Genomic DNA, 24,145 nt, shown 5'->3' on the forward strand with positions numbered 1-24,145 from the left:
CAGGCTCTACATACACAGGTTGTTGTACAGTAGGAGGACAGGCACACACACACACACACACACACACACACACACACACACACACACACACACACACACACACACACACACACACACACACACACACACTGCCTAGTCACAATGGATGCACCCTCCCTCCTGTTAAATAATTCCCCATTCAGCTCTTGGCTGCCAGGGAAAACAATGTCCATCTACCTCACAGTGCTTTTCCTTTACAAATGAGCTTAATAGCACTGAAATTCACTCAGTTCGTACAGTGCATGGTCCCTTTTTTTGGTGTCAAACTGTTGTTAAAGGTGTGTTACAAGTGTCTTTGTTCTCACTTTATGCCTGGGTGTTTTACTCAGAGTCCCAGTCAGATATCCTCTGTGGCACAACGTTGGTTTCTTCATTCATTCCTTTTTCATTCATTCCTTCTGATTTGTGGAGCTTTCTGAATGCCGTTGTGGTGTAAGTCCTCAATCTCTCACTTCTTCCGCTTCTTCTTATTTCCTCTTTTTAGAGGACAGACACTCTGTTGGCGTAGATCATATACGTTGCCACAGGCGTCTTTCCTTCCTGATTTGGTCCACTGCCCATCTCTGTGCTCTGTGTGTTCTCTTTGCAGAGGCTCGGTGGGAAGGAGGTACAACAATAAATAGATTTTAACTGTCCAGATTACACCAAAGAAGGTGGAGAAAGGTGATTTCTGTCTGGAAGTCTTGCACATCAGCTTCATCTTCTTCAGGATGAGTTTTTGTTTTTAGGAATTACGTTTCCAACATTAACAGGCACAGTAAAGCTTTGGTCCCTCCTGAGCTGGAGAAGAAGTAAATACAAGGTACATTAAGTGAACACTTCATGGTTGGTTGGTTGGCTTGTCGTATGTAGGTAGGGGTTACAATGGCATTGTCGTCACAATGTCAGCTGTGGCACTGTTGATTGGCGACAGCGTTGCTTTGGCGACGGCTAAGGGGAAACTGATTTATCTGGCCCCCATCCAGGCCTGTCATAACGGCTTCTCCAGGGCCTTGCTACGGAGCGAGGGATGACCAGGGTTGGGGTTGGAGGCAGAGATCTTGCGGCACACAGTGTTGGTGTTGCTGCACCTGCAGCCGGGGCGCGTGGCACGGTCATGGGCACACTGGCACAGGGCAAGGCACAGCCTGGCAGGGGGGTAGCAGCAGAGGCAGGGCAGGCAGAGTGCCAATAGCCCCATGGTGCCCCAGCGGGCACAGGCATGGGCTGGAGCACAGGAGCACGGCCGGTCAGCGCAGTTATCCTCGTCATCCTGGGCGGAACAGTGGTAGAACAGACCTTTAACACAGCACAGGCAGGTGCCATACTCCACGGCACTCTCAGCAGAGCACAGACAGCGCTGTCCACAGGCCCAGCAGGAAGGCAGGCGACGTGGGGCACAGCACTCTTGGCACTTACAGCGACCACACTGCTCACAGATGAACAGATGAAGGCCCAGCTCAGCCTCGTCCTCCGCCAGGCCTTTACTCAGGGAGGCATCGGGCTTGAGTTCTCCTTTAGGTTGAGAACGAACCACCGAACCTAAGCCAGAGTGAGATGGTGTCAGGCCTGCCAGTAGCCTCTGGTCTGAGGTGGCACTGGTCCGAGACATGGAGGAGCTTATGGTACTGGAACGGCTCAGGTGGGACAGGTGTGCATGCTGCTGCTGACTTTGGCTGCGGGGCATGGCAGAGTGGAGGGAAGTCTGGGGGTGGTGAGGGTATATTCCATGACGGTCATCATGAGGATAAAAAAATACAGACTGGGATGCGGGTTCCGGTATCACGGGCCGCTCCACATAGTCATTGTTGGCCCGGATGGCACGGATCTGGTCGAGTGACAGCACTGGGACCTGCTGGAGGTCCAGCCCGTCCATCCTGAGGGAATGAGCAGGGTCCATCCTGGTGAGCCAAGCCGGGTGGCACCAAGGCTGCAGGCCGGGGCTGGGGCAAGGTGCTCCCAATGCTCACGGCACATCAGATAAACCTGTAAACACATAGAGAAAAACACAATGACTGGTTTGTAATACTAAATTGAACTTGATGGTTCCACCCCAGTAGCACTCCAGACAATGATAATATTCATTTATCAGACAAGCTTAATACACAGCCAAACGCAAAATGTATTCACTTTATGGCAGCTAGCACGACTCGGGCTGTTTGAAACTTTGCCAATCTTGCAGTTACAAGCCTTTTAATGTCATTGTGAGGTTAAAGCAGTGAGGAAATGTATTCCAGATTCCCTCAGATAATGCCAAGCTGCAAATCCAGACTACATATTGTAAAACCACAATATATAACCATATAGTCTATAAAATGTCATAAAATTGTGGGGATATTTCCCAGAGCATAAGGCAACATCTTAAAATTGCTTGTTTTGCCTGACCAGCAGTCCAAAACCATACTGTATTCAGTTTACCACTATATAAATACAGAAGAGTAGCAAATTAGTAGCAGCAGAAAAGTAGCAGAAAACCCAGTGAAGAAATCATAGTCTTTCCCAGTGTTTGATTGACAGAAGAGCTTTGGAAACATACCACACAAATACTGCTCGGTATCATAGAGGTTTTTCACTTAAAAGTTTACTTTGCTTCAAACAAGCAAAGAAATCTAATCGAAACAGGGCACAGGTCACAAAAGTAGTTTAGTCAAATATTATAGCATCCTACCAAATAACAATTATGTATGTGTACTTCGTCGTTATAATCATGGGTATAATGATTTTTTGCCGTGGAAAAAAAAAGTCTTGCGCTTTCAGAAAATAAATTAAGTGAAGTAAAAGGTTAAATATAAAATCAACTATTAATGAAAAAGCAAACAAAAACAAATTAATTGTACCTCAATTACTGGCAGATAGGAGGCACAGCACTGCATACAACAGAAGCAGCCAACATATTACTCCAAATAGTTAAGCAGCACTTGATCAAAGATGGAGTTTAGCAGCACAGCCTCCACAAAACCATCAGCCATGTCATCATGACCGCTGAGGTTCTCCACTGCTCAGGCTTACGCTATTATTAGCCTGCCAGAGCCAGAAAGATACAGCCATGAGGTCCACACTGTAATTTAGCATCTGTTGAACACAGCTGCTGCTGCCACAGAGGAAACCCACCTGCAGACAGAGAGGCTGGTAGTGAGGCCGAGCAGTTAGACTGACTGTAGAGTAACAGTGCAGACACAGGTTGAGTTAAAGCAACAAACTGTGTTTTTGCATTAATAGTTTTGCTTCCTTTTGAATGGGTTAGTTTCTCTAGTTTATCTGGGAAGGTATTAATCTCACTGACCCAAATGTTTGTAAAAAGAGAATAAAAATAAATGTTTTCATAGTAGTAGTTTCTGCATACACTAGTTAGGGTAAGGAGAAAAATATATCTATGTAAATTGGGGAAACTGATCCTTAAATAGGGATATGTGTGCACCTTAGAATGAGTCCTTTATATCTACATAGGGAGGGATTGTAATGCTGGGTAAAACAGGGTACTGAGTAAGACTAAACTGTTGCTCAGGTTAATGGGTTCAATCCCTGGTTCCTCCTGTCCACATGTCAGTGTCCTTTAGCAAAACAAGACCACAAGTGCTGCTAACCGTTGTGGACCAAGCTCACAATGGTTAGTCCAGAGCTTTGCATGGTAGCTCAGTGCCATTGGAGTGTGTGAATGGCTTGATGAGACGCAAATTGTAAAGTGCTTTGGATAAAAGCAGTCCATTTACCATTTACCATAAATGTTTAAAAGGTATTATAAATTTGCTTACAAGTGCAGTAAATGCATGAGCAAAAGAGGCTAAATTAAATAAAGCATCCGAGTGTAGCTGAATGCATATGCAGCTGATTTGATTCCCTGGTCGGACATCGGATGAGCCCTGAATGAAAAGACAGAACTCTGGGGTAAAAGAAAAAACTAACTCTGTTGTGATATCTGCCACTAGCTTTTGGAAGGAACATGTTTCTTTGTATATGTATGTTAAAAACAGGAGAAAGGATCTTCAACCAGCATGTACAAATACTGTACACTCATATACATACACACACTCATGCACGCTAAGCAACACACACGCAAAGATGCTGCAGTCTTGCCAAGTGGCCAAGGGGAAGAGATGACTGGCTCGCTCCTCACATTGGGCGGGTCCTCTCGGAGAGTAATGAGGCCAAATGGAAATGCATTTAAAGCAACTCAGATCATGAGATTAGATAGAGGAGTAGCAGCAGCAAATGACCATCTTTGGGCCGCGTTCACGCGAATCCAAATTCATTCTAAAAACACTGTTAATGTATCAAAAGTTTCCTGACCTCATCTGTTTTCCTGCAGTTCAGATCTACACTGAGCTGCCAGAACAAAACAAAAAAAAAACGTTAAATATCTTCTATTTTATTGACTTTTCTGTTCAGGAGTATATGGTTTAAGCAATTCAGTGTTGTGACCATTCATCAGTATGCGTCCACCACAGTGCTTGTCGGCTCTTGAACAACATCTGAAACCCTGAACTTCTCTTCAAGTTCTCATTCTCAATTTTTTTATCATCACAATTTCGTTTTTTGTGAGTAAAACCAAGTGTAACATTATTAATGCCTTAGAGCAAAGACTGTCAAAGTTCAGCCCACTATTCCCATATCTGAAGAATAATTGTGTCTCTGGTTTTTCACCCTGCCTTCAACTGTGGTTGTCAGAATACATACTTTTACCTTCACACATGGTTGGTCAACACGTACAGGAATATGAACCTGTTTGTTTTGACCAAAAGCCAACCTTTAGACCAGGTGTTTTTCTGCTTGCTCTAAAAAAAAATATATATCTCTTTCTTGTAAGCTTGAATTATTCTCCTGCAAAGGTGTTGTGAGCCCAGTGATTTTAATAGTTTTTTCGATATCAATATATTGTATGTCATGGTAAAGTTTCTGCTACAAACAAATTGATTTTCAACTAGTACTTATTACATCAAATTTTACAAAAGTCTTTAAATATTAAATTAAGACTTTAAGCAAGTCAGTAAATTATAAAAAAAATTAAGTATTGCCCAGTTTAGGTCCAATTATGAAAACAGTTTGGTTCGAAAGTAGAAAAAGACCAGTGGCCTCTGGAAATGCAGTGTGAAAGCAATAAGAGAAGAGAAAACAGAGGAGGGGATGGGGGAGGTGGATGAAACCAAAGAATGGTAATCCATCATTGGGAGGGAAGGAAGGAGAGGTGATTAGCATGCAAAAACAAAAATACAACAAAAACAAAAAAAACAAAAAAACAAAAACAACTTCCTGTCCTCCAGGCTTTCCAAGGAGAGACATTTGAAAAAATTCTGGCTCTTTATCCTCCAGCCTCTCTGTATCTATCACTCAGTCCCTTCCTTACAGAGGTCCAGCCATAAAGCGGCAGATAAGGAGGCCCAGGTTGGTTAGATGAGGATGCATTTTCAAATTAGTCCGAGGAAAGAGGAGAAGTTCTGGTGACTAATCTCATCAGGCAGAGCGGTGGCTGCAGCTCGCTCATACTCTGCCCGCCTATCAGCCCATCTAATTGTTAAAAACAAGAGGCCTGCCGTCCATTACCATGACCTCATATTTACTTACTGGTTGAGCCAACCAGTGCCAATCCCCAATGTGACACAAATACTGCAAGTCATGTGAAAAAGTTAGAGAAAGTGCCGTCCTCCAGTGTATAAATGTAGTGGACCATCCCTTCAATCTCAATTTCAAACAGACTAGTGTTGAAATGATCAGATCTACAGAAAATGACTAACAGTCAAGTCTTTTAAAAATGGTTCCATCTTATGAAATGCTGATCAAAATGATACAAATGAAATGTATAAATTGAATTTCTTTGGGGTTTAGACTGTTAAGTGGACAAAACAAGCTATCATCTTGAGCTCTAGGAACATGCACATTAATTGATTAATCAAAGAAAAGAACCATCACATTAATTGATATTTAAAATAATCATTAATTGCAGGCTGAAAGAAACATTCAGTCAAATGTCAGCTTAAATCATGATGAAATATTTCCTTGCAGGGATATACATAGATAAAGATGCCAATTTATTTTCCAATTTTATTTTTTAAACCATATTTCTAGCAGACATAGGGAGGAAAAAATAAAGTCTGTCTCAATGTCTCTGGTGTCTGTGTCAGCACATGACCTGATTCTACACTGATTGGCTACACCGAGGGCTACAGTTGTTTTGTGTAGTGATGCTCAATCTGTCTGGATGTCTGTGCTGGGGAGGGTCTGTTATCAATCCTCTGGCAACAACAGCTGGGATGAGGTGTGTGTGTGTGTTTGATGATGTTGGAGGGTGGGATGGGCTGCACCCTCCCATCTCACATTACAAGTGGAGCTAAGGGGATGTGTGTATGTGTGTGTTACATGTGTGTTAATGCGTATGTGATTGTGTGAGGATTCTGGGTAGCTGACTTCCCAAACATGATTTCCATGGACACATCTTCCCGTAGAAGGAGCCACAGGAGGCAGACCACAGAGCAGATATTTTGTCTGATTAAACCATCACATACTGCAAAACTTTCAGAAATAGTCAAAAAGGGCCAGTGTGGTTTTAGAACTCTGTGTTTCCCAGAAGTGAAAAAACAAACAGACCTGACATTGAGTTTGGGTTTATTCTGTGCCAAGTGTTTCAATGTGTGGTGGTGTAGTTTTATAATAAACAAGTCCATATTTATTTAGTCTTGCTATTTTAACCGTCCACTTAAAGGACAGGTTCACAATTTTTCGAGTCTGTCTTAAAACAACATGTCCAAATTAATATTGTAGCAGGTTTTGCTTGCTGTAATCTTTTTTTCTTGTTCATACTGTGACCATTAAAATATCCCCTACAACTGTTTTTACAATGTAAGTGAAGGAGGACAAAATCTAAGAATGGAAATGTTTATCTCCAGATGGCGTGAGTCTTCAATCATCAGAGTTAGTCAAAGTGGATATCTTCTTGTAAAAATGTATCTCTTTGTGTCTCAATAGACAGTGTTTTCCTGTTAAGCTGCAGTGGAAAGATAATAACAAAAAAGATGGAATTTGGCACTAAAATGACAGTAACTTTGGAAGATTTTGATTAGACAGCTGAAGCCTCATCTTCATCATTGTTCATTCAATCATCATTGTTATCATCAGATAAACTTTTAAGTACATTTGAAAGTGCATTACGAAGTGATCTCTTAATGGTAGGTAGGAACAAGAGGAATAATTACAACAATAAAAAGTAAATAAATTATCCAATGTTCATTTGGGCACCTAACTATTGTTTAAGGACAGACTGAATAATTGTGAACTTATCCTTTTAATAGGATTTAGAAACACACCATGGATGAGGACATATATTTTTCCTCACAAAAATCGAAAAAAACTAAACTGGCCTCAATTCAGTTACCATTGTTACTGACTTACTTTTATAATGTATACTGTCATAAAAGGATGTTGTAAAAGTAGCCAGATTATAGCAATATCAATATGATACTGATACATTTTGTAAATGTCTTTCTTGGTGTTTTAAAATCTCCACTTCTGAGTTACACCTGGAAATTGATCTTTTTGTTTTGGCCCTTCCTGTATTTCCATATCCTTTTTATATTTGGACCACACGCTCCGCTCATCATTGATGTTCCCACAAATGCAACGGACATTCAAGGGAAACTTGATGCAGGTTTATGGCTAACACTGAACCAACACAGCCGGCAGCACAATGAGTGTTTTATTTAGTAGATAATCCATCTGGCTCAGAGGAGGAGAGGAAAGAGGATGGGAGAGGCTTCTATCCATCCTCTAAGTCTCTTTCTCTGTCTCAAACTGGTACTCAATCACATTATGAGGGAACAATAAAGTAGTATATGGTATAATGTATTAGTGACAGACAGAGAGAATTTAGAAGAGTTTGACAGAATTAGTGTCACAAATACGTAATTTGTTTGTTGTACATTTATCTTTTCTCTATGATGAATTTCCAAACCATGGCTTGTGTAAAATATAAAATGAATGTTGAGCAAACCAGAGAGAAACAGTCACAGTGAGCTGGTGTTTCAAGAGACCGTTAGTGGTAACCTGAGGATAGACCTCTGTGCTGGGGGAGTATCAGTAGTGAGACTCTGTCCTGGGACGGACACACATGCATACCCACACACTCATGCTCTCATCACTCTTTTCTACAAAAACACACACTGAATGCACTCTGCTTGGCAATCACCAGTTACACTGCCAGGTTTCATATTAAGCTTCTGTCTGCAGTGTAACTGAATGAAAACGCATAAAAACAAGCTATATAAGTTAGGAATTCAAATAGTTCTTAAATATTTGGTTTAATGTATTAATATACATTTTTTTAACATAATTTCCACTTTTAGGCTCATTGAATTTCAGCGTTGCACTTCCAGCAATCTCTTGTCATTTAAATTTAGGTACTGAGTTTGAATTTCTTAAAGTGCTTTTATTTTTCTTTCCAGCTATCACTGTTAATGCTAACTATTATATCTTTCAAATAAACCAGAAACATAAAACCCATCACTTTTTTTAGTCTAGCTGAGAGACACCAGATAGTTGTAGTTTTTAAAAAGGCAATGTTGCAAAATCATTTGGCCACTTTTTTGAATCCAAAGTAGTGAGTGAGTTTAGTATTTTGAAGCATCCATTAGCTTATTATTGGTCTTCTGGCAAAGTTGTTTGGTAGCTATCAGTGTTCGGATGTGGTCAATACACAATGCACTGCACCAGAGAGTTTTCAAAGTGGTCCCTTTAAAGACTAACTTAACAACCTATGAAAATCTTGTTCTTGCTGACCTCCACAAACCTTGCATTGCTTGAACAGGTGTCGTCCAGGACTCTGTGACATCACTGCTGGGTGTGGTTACAGGTGATCAACACTCTTTAAGTAGCTGCAGTGCTAAGGTGACAAACTTTATGTTGCTGTCCAAGCAATTTTAAAATTTCTGCAAGTTAATTATCCTTGCATACACAAATTAAAACCATTTTCATCCTGAAATCTAGAAATCAGACTTACAATGCAGTTTGGGAAATAGTGAAAACTGTGTATAATTTGTCGTTAATACGTTAGAACATGCAAAACCAGTGTCTTTAATGAGTCACATATGAATAACTTCTTTGGGCACCTTCATGGAGCAGTAAATACTTTGACCTGTGACACTCTATTTTTATGTGTCAAGTCACAAACATAGTTTGTGCATATTGAGGCATATTATCCCTCCAAAACCCCTACCTCTCAAACAAATGATAGCAGATTATGTACCAGAGTCCTCAGAGCTATGAACCTGTATGGTGAAAAACGCTAATAAGTATTGCGTGTGTATCTAAAGATTGATATTCCTCTATGCTGTAGACCTCAACGTTGTGCTAAAACAATTAAAACATATCAGTGAGCCCCGCCAATGCACTGGGTGACATTTTTTACTCTGTTCTATTTTGACTCAATCCTACTTACAGCATCCAGCTACCATTAATACTCATGAGAAATGTGCGATTTCCTGCTGTTTGAGTAACAATTGCTAAAAACTTAAGCTTTTCATCCTGGTAGTGTCAGAATTTAATAAATCTGTGCTGTAAGAACCGTTCAGATTTAAAAAAAAAAAAAAAAAAACTGATGTCAGAAGCAAAAAGAAACTTATCAGTGCTGGGCCCTTGTCTGCCCACTGACTGTTTTACTTCCGCTGAGTCTGGACACGACCTGCTGATGGTCGATGGAGTTTAATGGACAGAGCATCACTGCATCTCTCACCAATGACATCATGGTTTCAGGCTATTTAAAAACTGACTGCAGTGACCCTTCGCCTTGGAATGAGGAGGGGTTGCCCTCTCCTCTCCTTTCCTGTCTTCTTTCTTCTCTGTCCTCCCCTCCTCTCATTTCTCCCCCCTATCCTCTCACCCCTCTCGTCCCCTCACATCACCTTCACCGCCTCCCTTCACTCTCCATTTTCATCCCCTCCCTGCCATTCTGTCCTTTACTCCCCTCACTTTTGTTGCTCTTTTCTGATTTTTGGCCTCCTTTGTTTCTTCTTCATTCCTCTTATTCCCAACAAAGAATACATCACCTCCTCCAATGTTCAAAACATGGTATCCATACATGAAGAAGTTAAGAAATAAGAAAAGTGAATCTTAGCAGTGACCAATACAGTAAATGAATAAGCCAACGAGAAGCTAAAAGCAACACATTTTAGGAACTCTGCTTGTTTATCAGCAGAGAAGATCAATATTAATTTAATCTCAGTACATTCAGTAAGCCGGTTAGTTTAACAACTTTGAAAGTGAAAAGGCCATACCCAAGATTTTTAGAAATACTGAGGTTATTAATCCGAGTTACCCCTGCACAGTCGCAACTATGCAATGTGTGACTACTCCAAAAAGATTTTAACTCTTCAGTACCAGTCGAAAGTTTGGACACACCTTCCTATTCCCATAAATGAAAAATTAAAATATATAAATATATGACAAACAAGATAAAACCCTGAAATACACTCATGACAAATGAGTTACGATGACTTCACGAATTACAGCTTTTAATTTCTAACATTATAAGTTATTAGCAATAAAGAGGTAGGAATAACAGTGAGGACAAAATTAGACAGGAGACACAATAAGAGAGGCTTGATGTCAGTTAATGGGGAGAGAGAAATGATGAGGAGCAAGATAGTAAATCCAGTTTGTGTTTGTATGTTGCAAATGGAAATATGTAATAAATAAAACGCAGAGTGAAAATATATATTCAGTCTACATCCTCACGATGTATGAGGTGTACTCATAGTTGGCTTAATTGTTATGTGTTTATTGGTATTTTATCATTTGTTTTCCTAACTTTATTCCCACTAGTTTGTCATGTACTAGCTTTAAGTAAAATTTAAAATGTAGAAGCAGTAGCAGCATTACGAGTGGAAGACCTACCAAAACCGTATGTGCATGATTTCTTTTTTCTCAAAAAGAGACCAATCATGAGCAAAACACAGGAAAACAACAGGACCCAGTCTGACCCACTTATGCTGAACATTGTTTGGACCCAGCATGACTCAGGCCTGGGTTGGATCACATTCATTATGAACAGGTGGTGCTATGAAGACTTCTTTCAGTACCGCAAAACTGTTATTTTACATAGTTCCACCTCCGGCTTTAAAAATACATCCGTATGTTCAAGCCTGAATCTAATCCAAAATATGCGAGAGGATAATGTGCTAACAGCTCGTAGAACAACTTGAGTAAATGATCCTAGTATGATCCTGTGTGTGTGTGTGTGTGTGTGTGTGTGTGTGTGTGTGTGTGTGTGTGTGTGTGTGTGTGTGTGTGTGTGTGTGTGTGTGTGTGTGTGTGTGTGTGTGTGTGTGTGTGTGTGTGTGTGTGTGTGTGTGTGTGTGTGTGGCCCGTCAGGCACTAAGACCCAGGGGCCTTCCTCGTGGTGCCCTCCGGGAGCACAGCAGGATTGAATGACAATAAACTGGATGAGATACCGGATGTGCCGAATCTGACCCCAACGGAAAGACTGAAATAGACACTGCAGACCAGCAAGTCCAGGCAGGGGGGGGTGGAGTGGGGAGAACAAGTGGGGATGGAGGAAGGGAAGAGGCAGTCAATGAGTGAGGGATCGTGATGCTAATAAGGATAAAAAATTAAAGTGGTGGAGCCAGATGCAGAACACCGTGGATAAAAATGGAAAAGTCAAAACAAGCTACAGAGGAGGAACGTATGGGAGAGAGGTTGAGAGGAAGTTGTAATTTTAGGAAGTTGTCTGAAGACGTATTGAAATTGAAGAACACCAGATTTTATGTAACAACCTACTCGACCAATTAGAATAAATGAAAAGCAAGGATGTAAGATATAACATATACGATCAGGTTTGCCTGAGATCAATCCTGGTTTGGTACAATCATGGGTAGGAAATTATCTCTGCTCAAAGCAAAGGACTAATGTAAACTCTGAACTTTTAAAGTAGTATTTTCAGAGGATTTTTCTTCATAGTGTTTTCATTGAAAGATTTTAATATCACAGGCTCTCTGTGCTGGGTTTTCAGTTAATTATAACATAATTGCTTCAGTTTGTTTAGGGAGAAACAGTCTAAATTTTATGTTCAATTACTTTCCTCCTTGCTAAGAAATAACGCACTCAACAGATGTGTTTGTATGTTCACTGTTAATGTTTTTTCTATATCTGCACATGGAGACTACTACAACTACAGTATGGTTAGTAAATGGGTAAGGTTAGGCAACTTGATTAGAGTTAGGAAAAGACAGATTAAAACAAGATGCCGATCACGTTGTCCCCAGCTTGAGTCGGCTGTGGGACATTTTGTTGTGTCTTATTCGTTTCTAGTCATGTTTCTGCTGTCTCTACCTAATAAAGGCATAAAATGGGATTGATCGTGATTACAGTCAAAAGAACCCAATGTTGACTATTGATAGGAAACAGGAAGCCAGTGATCTCTTGAAGTTTGATGTTTTGTTGACCCAACCACCCACCCTAACCTCTCCTCCCTTTGCAGAATTTGTGGCTATATAACAAACATCACAATATTTCTTCCCTTTTTCTCCCACTGGACAATAGTTATAATTCCTCCTGCCGCTGTAAGTCAAAACTAAATAATTGTTGGGTAGTTGCTTTTTCTCTCAAGACAGTCTCACAAATAACTAAGGAGAAATACTGTAAGAGATTGTATAATAGCCTTTAGATTGCCACTGTTATAGGAATTTTAAAAAATGATATGGATTAATCTTACTCACTTACTTAAATACAGTCGTGACCCATCTCTTACATTGTCTGGAGTTGTGTCAGTGATCCAGGACTAACTAAAGTCACAAGAAAGTTGGTTCTTGGACAGGTTTTGTTGACCGTTAAAAACTTACTCCATGTGCAAAGAAATCTTTGTATGAGTTGGCACTCTGAGTTTTTACAACTTTTTTTCCATTTGCAGTTTTTACCACCAAAGTCCTGGCAAAATATATCTTTTTTTTCTTCTTTTTTAAAAATGATAAAGTAGGTCATTCAGCACTAGATAAGACTAATCTGCCATGGGAAAACAATGAATTAAAATTTTTCTCAAAAACAGAAGTTTGGGAGTTTCACTTTTCACTTTAATACAGTGTTTTTGTTTTTTTCTTATTACATGTACTGACTTTTGGCGGAACTTCACCTTTTAACATTTGCACAATCACTGCCCTCTCATACTCATTACTGCATTTTCCAGAGATCACCCGTGAATCAAACGGGGAGGGCAACACTATGGCATCATCTTTCTCAGAATCTCTGCCGACATAAAATTTTGAGTGTCTGTAGGTGGTGCTGTTCTTTGTCTTTTCAGCCATACTGGTTGTTCATCCTGTTAATTACCAAGTTAAATTATAATTTTTATATATATATATATACTTTCTTATTAAAGTGGATGTGAAGGTGTATCCAACATTTTGACTGGTAATGTATATATGTACTCTACTGTGCTTTTATACCTTAAAGAAGACATACTGTCCTTTTTTCTGTCATACTAAATTTGATGGAGAGTTTGTGTTGTTTTTACTGTGAATCTTTTTTCTCTGTTTCTACAAGTTTGTGGGTTTTGTAGTTCATGAGTCAGTGCATTAGCCACTGTTAGGACATAAAAACCCTCTGTCTCCATTCACCCCCTCCCTCACTCTCTCTCTCTCTCTCCATCCATCTAGTCATCCATCCATTTCATCGTTCGTTCATCTATCCGCCATATTCCTCTTTTCCACACATACTGTCCCCTCCCTCCCTCCCTCCCTTCCACCCATCCATCCATCCATCCCTGGTCATTCCCTCTGCCTGATGCTACCACTCATCTCATCCCATTCACTTTCTCTCCCTCCCTCCCATCAGTCCGCCCCATCATTTGCTCATCCACCCGCCCCTCCAGTCCCACCCCAGCGGAGATGGGTATTGACATTCTGCATCCGACCTTGAGGACAATCAATCCCAACCCCACATGTCCCCATCACAGTTACACACACACACATGCGCACACACACACAAACTTCTAAAACACACTGAGACCAATGTTAATATGCAGCCTAACAATCAGTTAATAGGATTATTTCCCTCTGTTCTGTTTGCAATTCAGAAATATACTGTCAGTGATTTCACTTAAAAGTCAACTAAGAGTTACTTCAAAAGTTGGTTAAAAAAAAAACACAACTTAAGGCAACCTATAATATGCAGACTAATAATTTGTTGGCATACTTAATTTACCTTCACTGCTAATAAAGCAATAACTTAGATCAGTCTGTCCACCAGAGGTTACAGTTTGCACACATCACCCATCCACAGACCCAAGCATACAATGAAACATTCAACTATAGAAAATACTAAGTAAAAATGATGAGAAGCAGATGTTTAGTGTACACGTGTCATGATGAAGCTGAGATATTGATTCATTATTTTCTTTAAATCATCAAAGAGAAACATCAAAATGTAACCCAACCCAACAGCTAAGACAGGAAATGGAAAACAGGGCAGGAACAGAAACATATCCGATCAGATTTGATGTATTTGAACAAATCACCAGCCGCATAATTGAACACAAATCCAAAAAAGTGGAAATGGGGAATTTGTTCACCAGATATTTAGGAGACACCCTCTGTCCTCCTTTTCATCTTTAGCCTGTGGCTTAAGAGGAGTTGGGAAGTGACAGTTTTCACCTGGAGTTACCTGCTTGCTCTGTTTGATAAATAAACCTCTTCTCTGTGCACTTTTCTGTTCTGTGTTCATACCATATCTTGTATGAGATTTTATTAGAAATGTTGGCTACTTTTGTAAGAAGATAAATGGCTGTGGACTTTACCAGGATGTTTATTTAACAGTGAGGAACACAACCAAAAGTTGGCCCTAACCTGAAGCCCCCTAAAAATGGAAATAAAACTGACAAAAGCAATATGGTTTAGTGAAATCTGTCGACTCCCTCCAATTGCTGCCTTTATATTAAGTTCAAAACTTAACATAAAGTCCTAATTCAAGATGCAATGGCTGTTTGCAAAGTGGCAAAATCCTTATGAATAATTCTTCAATCATCAAATGGAACTTTTTCATTCCAAGGTCACACAAATCATCAATAGTTCATTAGCAGATCGGATGGCAGCAGGATGAATTTACGCTTACCTCTGATTGGTGGGAGATCCATTCTGCGGTGGCTTGCTGGGGCGTCCTGGTTGTCTGTGTGTGCGTGCGTATGCCTCTGAGAAAAAATCTCTACAATATTCCTATGATATCCTTTTAATTACTTTTAGTATGTTGTTGGAAACCAGTCGTGAATTTATCTTGACCTACTTGTACTTTACTTCATGCAGTACGTTTTTGACGTCCTTATCTTTCTTTTTGGTGCTGCAGGATGTTTTTGTGCTAAAATACTTATATGATATCCCTCTCTATAAGATTACTGTAGCCCTGTTGTTGTAAGGATGTGTGCAGTAGGGAGAAAGACGGCTGGGAGGATGCTCTATCTCAGTCTGATGCACCCTCTTCCTCCTCCTCCTCCTCTTCCCGGAGCTCTTGCAGGAGAGCTCTGATCCTGGTGCGTCCTCCTGAGGTCACCTCCTCCTCCACCTCCCAAAAAACCAACCAATCCCTTTATGCACGGCGCATCGAAGCGCTCCAGACTCTCTGACCGAGTTGTAAAGACATTCAAGTTGCTGAAGATGCTCGTGATGTAAGGATCCTGTCACAGAACAGGCAAAGTTTTTGCATGTGATTCTTATATCAGCAGTTAACTGAGGGAAAAGTGTCCGTTGTTGCAGAAGGAGAAGTGGTGGAATTATCTCCTCGCAGTGTAGAAGGAGCGATGTGAAATACTTGCAACCGTGCAGTATTTATGGGGTTTAAAAGGAAATGATGATGAAAAAAAAAACAGCAGATGGAGTTTGGACTGAGAGGCTTCCAAAGTCAAAGATCGAATGCAGAACCTAGTTTTTTTTTTCTCTTTCTATCCTCTCAAAGAAATGTCTTTCCCCGTCCTGCTGTAGTTTCCTCTCCTCTCCCCAAGAGATGAATGACTGAGAGCTGCATGCACTTTCTCTCTGTCTCTCTCTCTCTCTCTCTCTCTCTCTTACACACACACACACACACACACACACACACACACACACACACACACACACACACACACACACACACACACACACACACACACACACACACCAGTCACCCCTCCTCCTCCCTTCCTCTCTCTCTGTCACTCCTCTCTCTCCACCCCCACCCTCTCCCATCATTGAACTCAATTCAATTCAGTTCTGCTCTATGAACATGACGGGGCAGAAGCCTGTATCTTGCTAAAACAAGTGTTGATCCTTTTGGGTAACACTATATGAACAGATTACTTAAAAATGATATTTTAATTTTCTCATGTATTTTTTTTTTTTCAGGTCAGACCAGTTTGTTTTATGTTAGGCTCATATACAATACAATGGGATCCAATTCAACTCTTTTTTATAGAAAAATGGAAATCCATTTCTTCCTGAACAAGAAACCTTGCTCATACTCAGCAAAACTAATTTGTGGAACCTTGCATAATGAGTGGTGACAGAAACTTAGCAATGTAGCGACTACATGTGGGGGTAGTAGATGAACAAACCAGTTACTTGGTTACTAAACAATTAAGTTAACACAAGCTGTGCTTGAAATCACTGCCTATTTTCCTTTTATTGCTCTATATTCCCACCATTTTATTTGTGTCCAGTTATTGTGGAGTTTGTGCTTTATAAACACTACTGCCCTCAGAAACTGCTTCAGTGAAACGACAAATGTATTGTAGCATATAATATGCACACTAGTTTTTGCATAGTGGTTATTTCATATTCATCTCTACAGAACACTGCTGGAGGTGCATGGAACAATGCATGGAAGATGTAACCAGAAAAACTATGTAAATCACATTTTTGTTGGGTCGAACACACTCTCAGCCTGTAAAAATATGATCAAGCATGTTTAATTGACAAGATAAACACATTTCTTCAGTGCATCGTGGCAGTGTCTATAATAGAATCTTGATTATATTTGTATTTGCTATATATTATCTTTGAGTGTGCAGGCTCTGATTCCAATAGACTCAGTCAAATCAGACTCAAATAAAATGTCCTTGTTTTTTTCTGCTTCGGTATAAATATCTTCCCTCTCCACGATATGTCTTGCGTTCTCCTTTTCTAAGAAAAAAAAAATCATTAACCAAAAGGAATTATAATAGTCTACGTTTTATATTTTTTGGTTTCATGATGGCACTCTCTAATTTTGCAACAACACAGCTGAACTTTGTAAGTTCTCTTGTAATGTAATGTTTGTAATTTATTCTATTCAGCAAATCAGATCAATGTTAATCCATATGTATTTATTTAATCCAACAACAACGCACATTAGCTTCTTATCTGTACACCTTAGCTTGTTTTAACAAACCACCAAACAAACATTCACAGAGGAGAAGTGCAACACTAGTGTCAGTTTGCAGGTTAGATACAAGATGTATCATTACCTTCAGAGCACTAATATTTCCCAAACTCTGGTTTTCCTTTCCTTTTTATTTATTATTTTATTGATGAAGTTTTAATAAAACATGTCAACATTAGTTTTGAGTGCAAAAAGGGGAATCAAACATGTTTAGGCCTCCTCAGGGTTCAGTGATTCAGTGTTTGCACAGCATGTGCATTTAATGCCTTATCTGACTAAGCTAGCTGACTTCCTGTGGTCCAGTGAGCGTCACATGACCTGCATTTCCAAATGTGTCTCCAGCACAGTGCTACTTTGTCTGGAGGCTTGGACAGTACTCGTGTCAGTGATGAAACCAAGTGTTGGTGAAGCATAAGCGTCCGAAACCTTCCTCTACTGCTCACTAGAGAGTACAAGAATGAGTGTTTATTATATTGGCAATAGCGAATGAGGGAGTGAACAAGGGAGTGATTTAGAGGATAGATACCAGAGATGTAGTTGTACTCCTATCTCATTGCTGAATTCAAACCACACTACATCACTTCTATATCTTTATTTTTCTTGCATTCTTAATTATTCTACTTAATACTGGATTTAATTAGAGGCGTGCCAATGAAGTCAATCTGAATCTTCGGATAAGAAGGAGGTGAAAAGTTAGAGTAGAAAAAGGGAGGGACCAGAAATTCAGTCATTCATTTCATAAGGATAAGTGACATCACTGACAATATGCTGCATGACTGTAATATGAACCTCTTCCTTTGTCTGTGTATGTGTGAGAGGATGCTTATGCATGTGCGTGTATATGTGTATGTGCTTTTGTCTCTTTTGGTCTGTGCCCTTACTCAGCAACTTGCAACCATCCGGGCTGTAGCGAGACACACTAGTGTAGGCGCACACACACACACACACACACACACACACACACACACACACACACACACACACACACACACACACACACACACACACACACACACACACACACACACACACAAAGTAAGGTAACCAGACACTGGTCCCTAATGGGGGTGGGGGGAGCTCTGTTTCCTGTTGAGGAAAATATCTGAGATGAAACAAATTGCTGATAGAGAGATGCACTGAAGGGACATAAAGACAATGAAAATGTGATTATTGAATATGAATCATATTTTTTTTTTAAACCCATCCATGTAGTAATTGATGTAAAAGGTAAGTAAAGTTACAAAACATATAGCTTAACTTTTAGTCTGTGTGGTTGATGGCTAACAAAGACAGCTCAAATTCAAAAGCAATGATAGTTTTTCATATTATGAAAAGTTATGACAACACCTCAAAGGCTGCTACAACTGAAGCCTTATTTTTTTCTACTTTGGAAGACACAACCAATGTTTCGTTCCTCAGTCCAGTTATTTGTGTTGTTCTGTTGTTTAATGGAGCATTCAGGGATCCTTGTCAGTTTGTAATATTTAGAAATGCCATGAGATCACATCATATTTCTTAGGTATTTGAGATCAGGTGGTTATCCGTCAGTGGTGTATAGCTGCCTAGTCATTAATCACAGGGTGTTACAGAAAAATTAAAGTTATAATTATGATTACCGTAAATGAGCTACACTGTTTCTGTTTTTGATTTCATTTAAACTTTGCCATGCTTAAGTACAACTTCTTTTAACCTTGAAAATGTTCAGCCATTCTTGCAGTATGGCTCTATTGATGTTGATGTTGGTCAGTCTGTTGAAATTGGCACAAAACAGACATTCGTGGTTCCCAGACGATGAATCCTAAGGACTTTGTTGAGCCTCTGACTTTTCTTCTAGCGCCACCAGCAGGTTCAAGTTTTTGGTTTTGTAGTGTTCTTTGTCTGGACAACTATCGATTGAATTGCCATCAAATTTTGTGCACACAATCATGTTCCCCTCAGCATAAATTGTAATAACTTTGGAGATCCGTTAACTTGAAATTTGTGCCATCATCAGGTCATAATTTTGATTTGTCCAGTGCTTTGGTTTTTTACCAAATACCTGCAAACCAATGGCTTCCCCATCAGCCTTAACTATAGTTTAGTGCTAGTGCTAATTAGCGAATGTGAGCATGCAACACATTAAAGTAAGATGGTAAACATGGTTAACATTAGACCTACTCAACATCTTGCTGATGTTACACATTTATCTCAAAGCAGTTCTGTTCCTAAGATTTTTTTCATGGAAAACGTGCAAGTTAAAGACAACAAAGCACATACACTTCACACATTCATTGCTTGTGTGATGTATTCCTAAAATGTGTGTGTGTGTGTGTGTGTGTGTGTGTGTGTGTGTGTGTGTGTGTGTGTGTGTGTGTGTGTGTGTGTGTGTGTGTGTGTGTGTGTGTGTGTGTGTGTGTGTGTGTGTGTGTGTGTGTGTGTGTGTGTGTGTGTGTGTGTGAGAGAGAGATGGAGAGAGAGAGAGAGAGAGATGGAGAGATGTTCTGGGTCAGGGAAGGATCAATGTCAAATGGCCTGGTTAACAGCATACAGCTGACAAAGTCATTCATTTCTGCCGGCGCTCCACTCTAGATGCACTCTTCCTGTGTATTGTGTATTGTGTGTGTGTGTGATTGTCTATCTGTATACGGTTGTGTGTCATTGTGCTGCAGTGACAAACGCCTGCTGGATTGGGAGGAGGCATCCCACCCATGAAGCACATGGGTGTCAACTTACACAACACATTACAGGGTCTCACGTGAGCAACTCTGCACACATTTGTGCGTGCACCCTCTTCCCTTTCACTGGATGGATGGATACTTTTATCTGAAGTGACTGGCTGAACAGTCAGACAGAGGGTGAGGGGAAAATTATCCTCACTACTTTTCCTGGAGGTTTTCAGGAGAAGAATTAGATGTAAAGATATAATATAAATATATACAGATTAGTTTCCCACAAAGACTGGAGAAATGGGGGACCAGCTAGTCTAGCTCTCATTTCTTTAGTCTATGCTAAAACACACTTGTAAAAGAGACCATCAGCATTTTATGGGGGGTTATGTATCACTATTTCACCTGTTATTGGGCTGATGGATATATGACAGTAGTATCTTCTTCTCTAACTCTGCCACAAAGCAACTAAGAGCCTTTCCCAACATGTTGAACTATTCCATTAAACTTCTTCCTTAAATATTATTGCCAAGCAGCAATTTGGGCTCATGTAGACTATTTTTAAGCTACAATGTGTATATTTTTATGTGACGATGGCAACATTAAAATGATTTTGCTGCTGTGGAAATGTTTTGATACTACCATGTTGGAGTCACTAAAATCTAAAAAATTCTAAGCTTACACTAATGAGCAGGGTAGACTAAAACTAGAACTATCAGCGAAAAAATAACGCACAAGAAGAAAATGCTTAACGTACAATTTATGATATTCTATAAAGAAGAGTTGTTGTTCCAGGCAGAAAACGTCACATCCCAATATGGGATGGGAATATTTTGACTACGACTCCTTAGTAGATAAAAGTAAAAGTGTTGTGATGAAAAGTGATGGGAACATTTGTGGGATACAGCTAAAAGGGAAACATCCCACTAATGTGAAAGTCTACCTTCAAGGTTCTCACAGAGAAGCAGGAGACCACAAACACAGCAAACCTTACCTCAGTGTTATTTCATCCTTTTCAGCTTCTACCAATCAAGGCTTTCCTCCTAATACCTAAAAAACTAAAACTAAGAATAAAACTAAATAAAAAACTAAACTAAAACTACTTAATCACTTGTTCAACTAATTAAAACTAAACCGAAATAAAAAAGCAAATCGAAAAACTAAATAAAAAGGTATAATAACCCTGTTAATGAGCTTTAGTCAGTTAAAAATACTAGATTAAAGTTGTTTTAAGACATGTAATACTTAATTATGTCTGATGAGTTTTCCATGACAAAGTTTAATTATCTCACTTTTGATGGGACAGGAACTTACAACAATATTTTTAATTATGCAAGCCCTGTTCTAACACATACAGGTATTGTTATTATCAGGTAGATGCAGCTAATTCTTAGGCTCATGTATTTTCACCACTTTTCAGCTGGTGCTCAGTTTCCCCTCATAAAGCTCCAGCTCTGCTCACCCCCCTACCCACACCTTCTAATTGTTTCTGATATTTGGGTGTAGAGAAGAGTAGAGCCACTGATCCATTAACTGACCAGGCCCAGCTTGATTGGCTCCGGACGAACCCCTGAAATAGCAGGATTGGCTGTCGGCCAAGCGCCCATTTCCTGTGTGTCTGAGAGGAGCTCCAGCCACGGGGGCTCAAATGCATTTCCTGACTGTGTATAAAACTTTTATTAATGACCAGGAGTGCATCAGCGGCTATGCCCACTCGCCCACACTCACTCACTCACCCACTCATTCACTCAGTCATCAAGGGAGAGAGAGAGAGAAAGAGAAAGGAAAGGATGATGGGAGTGAAAATGAGTTGCAACACCGTGAGACAAGCACAGGATGAGAGAGGAAGAGGGTGTGGGGGGTGTGTGAGAGACGAAGAGAGACACTGATGGATGGATCAGGAGATAGAATTAAGTGAGATAAACCAGAGCCGAGACATTAAAAGAGAAAGAGAGAAAGGGAGGAGGTTCTCTATAGGCTCACAACCTACAGTATCCCTTACAGTGTAACTTTGTTACGCACCAATACACTGCAGGTCACTCGGTACACCTTTCCTTCCACTTAATACAAGATTAACACAAAAAGACATGTAATGATGGTTTAGATTATGTATTAAGAGCTTCCTTGAAAAATCAGATGACTGACTTAAAAAACAAAGACATTGGACATTAGAGGGTGCAGTGTATTTCACCCCACAATATGAACTACATATTTAATAATGTTTTGAAAAGACATTTTATATTTTGCTATGATGGTTGTTTCTTATATTATTTATTGTTGAGGTCCCAATTCCGTAGTCCTTGTATGTGAAATATATTGGTAGGATGAGTGTTAAGAGGAATTAGGGGTAAAAAGACAAATTCTAAAAAATGTTTTAGATGGTCAGGGACATGAAGTGTAAGGTTTGCCCTAAGGGGTGGTGCTACAGTAAAGGCTACATGTTAAAGAGAATTAAAAATGGGTTGTGGCCATGTAAGCCTGAATTTCATTCCTATTAATTTTGACTATTACGGGAACAGAAAACTTGTTTGAAAACTTGTATTTATTTATAGGGAAACGTGATGTATTGTGTAAAGAATTGAATATCAGAAAACAGTTAAAAAGTTTATTTTATCTGTTAAGCTTTGTGTAAGCACAAAGACAGAACAGAATACAATTTATTAGTCTGAAAACTTTGGTTTAAAATATGTGAGAGATTATTGGCATTCCCATCAGCCTCTGCTCATCATGATAAACATCATATCTGCTGCACTGCACATCAATCTGAGTATATTAGTATACTGATGATGGCATTTCGAGCGGCTGGCAATTTCTAGTTTTCTTATTGTGAACAAATCTCGTTGCAGATGCAAACCAACAATTAATTAATCCTACTTTCAAGTGTTGCACACATATCCAATCTGTTCCATTAGATGCCACTAAACTTTACATTTTGCACCACTGAGTATGTCATCATACTCAAAGTGGGGTAAAAGAGTAAAAGAGAGAGGTGGTATTTAGATATTATACCTCATGTGTAAAAGGTTAAGTTTGAGCAGGAGAAACTGAGAGCTGAGAGAAATACTGACACCGGCCTTTCATCACACCATAAAATGTGAATGGAAAGCTTCAAATGTGTGTAGAGGAGCATAATTACATCAAAATGGATGAAATATGAGAGCTGTCAACACTTTCCTGGCAGGGCGGAGAGATGGGGGAAGAGAGAGAGAGTGTGAGGTAGAGAGTGATGACTACCATGACTGGTGGAAAACTGAAAATATCCAGACTGATGAGATGCAACCTGGACATTCAACCGGGCCTTGCAAACCAAGACATTGTTATATCTGTAGCAAAAGAAGTGGTGATGTATAACAGATATAACATACCTCTACTTCAATTCATTCATTCCAAACTTAGTACCAGTAATGCTAGTTTTAGGCAACCTTGACTATAAATCACTACAATCAAAATATGAATGGAAAATTAATCTTACACTGATATAAACTAATCAATAGTTTTGGTTATGATGTGCTATAACATCTGGAATGTTTTTTTTCAATGATTAAGGTGGTCGCAACCACAAGATAGAAAGCTACTGTACATATTTCTTTAAAGAGAAACTCAAGTTACTGTGAGGGAGGGGTCGGTAGGCTTGGCTGTGAGGGGGAGAGGGTCAATATGGATGAAATACACTGAAAAAAATGTGGTTTTCATTTCCCTTATTTCTGTACTTCATTCTTAAGTTAATTGGACGGACCTTTTTTCCCGTATCATCAGTGACAAGGCAAGTTTATATGTATGTATCCATCTACCAGATAGATTAGCAATTAAGTACAGACATGGTTCCCAGAAAGATGTAGCCTACTGGGGATCCCCTGATTTGTCTTTACTTCTGTGGCATCTGAGGTTGATATTTTGGGTTTTTGAGGGTGGTGTGTGTGGTGGGGGGCGGTGTTGTTTCTCAACAACCATTGGATATTATTTCCATGGAATCTGGTGCAGACATTCATTGTACCCCTTGGGATTAATTGTTTCCATCTATTGCCATTATCTGCTTTGGGGCTTTTTTCCCCCCAACATTTTAGGTTGATGACCAAATGCTTGCAAAACATTCCCTTTAACATCAGCTCTACTAAGATGGTGAA

The 24,145-nt window shown here is 39.7% G+C and overlaps 1 protein-coding gene across 1 annotated transcript; it reads right to left on the reverse strand.

The window, feature by feature from the left end:
• Nucleotides 1-882: 882 nt before the first annotated feature.
• On the reverse strand, nt 883-15,448 carry LOC133993958 (protein sprouty homolog 3). Its single transcript, XM_062433102.1, has 2 exons — nt 15,103-15,448; nt 883-2,004 (listed from the first exon to the last, which is right to left on the reverse strand). The coding sequence occupies exon 2, from the start codon at nt 1,916-1,918 to the stop codon at nt 1,010-1,012; it is 909 nt and encodes a 302-aa protein (XP_062289086.1). The 5' UTR covers nt 1,919-2,004; nt 15,103-15,448; the 3' UTR covers nt 883-1,009.
• Nucleotides 15,449-24,145: the final 8,697 nt, after the last annotated feature.

Source organism: Scomber scombrus, chromosome 14, assembly GCF_963691925.1.
Source record: "Scomber scombrus chromosome 14, fScoSco1.1, whole genome shotgun sequence".
NCBI lineage: Eukaryota > Metazoa > Chordata > Actinopteri > Scombriformes > Scombridae > Scomber > Scomber scombrus.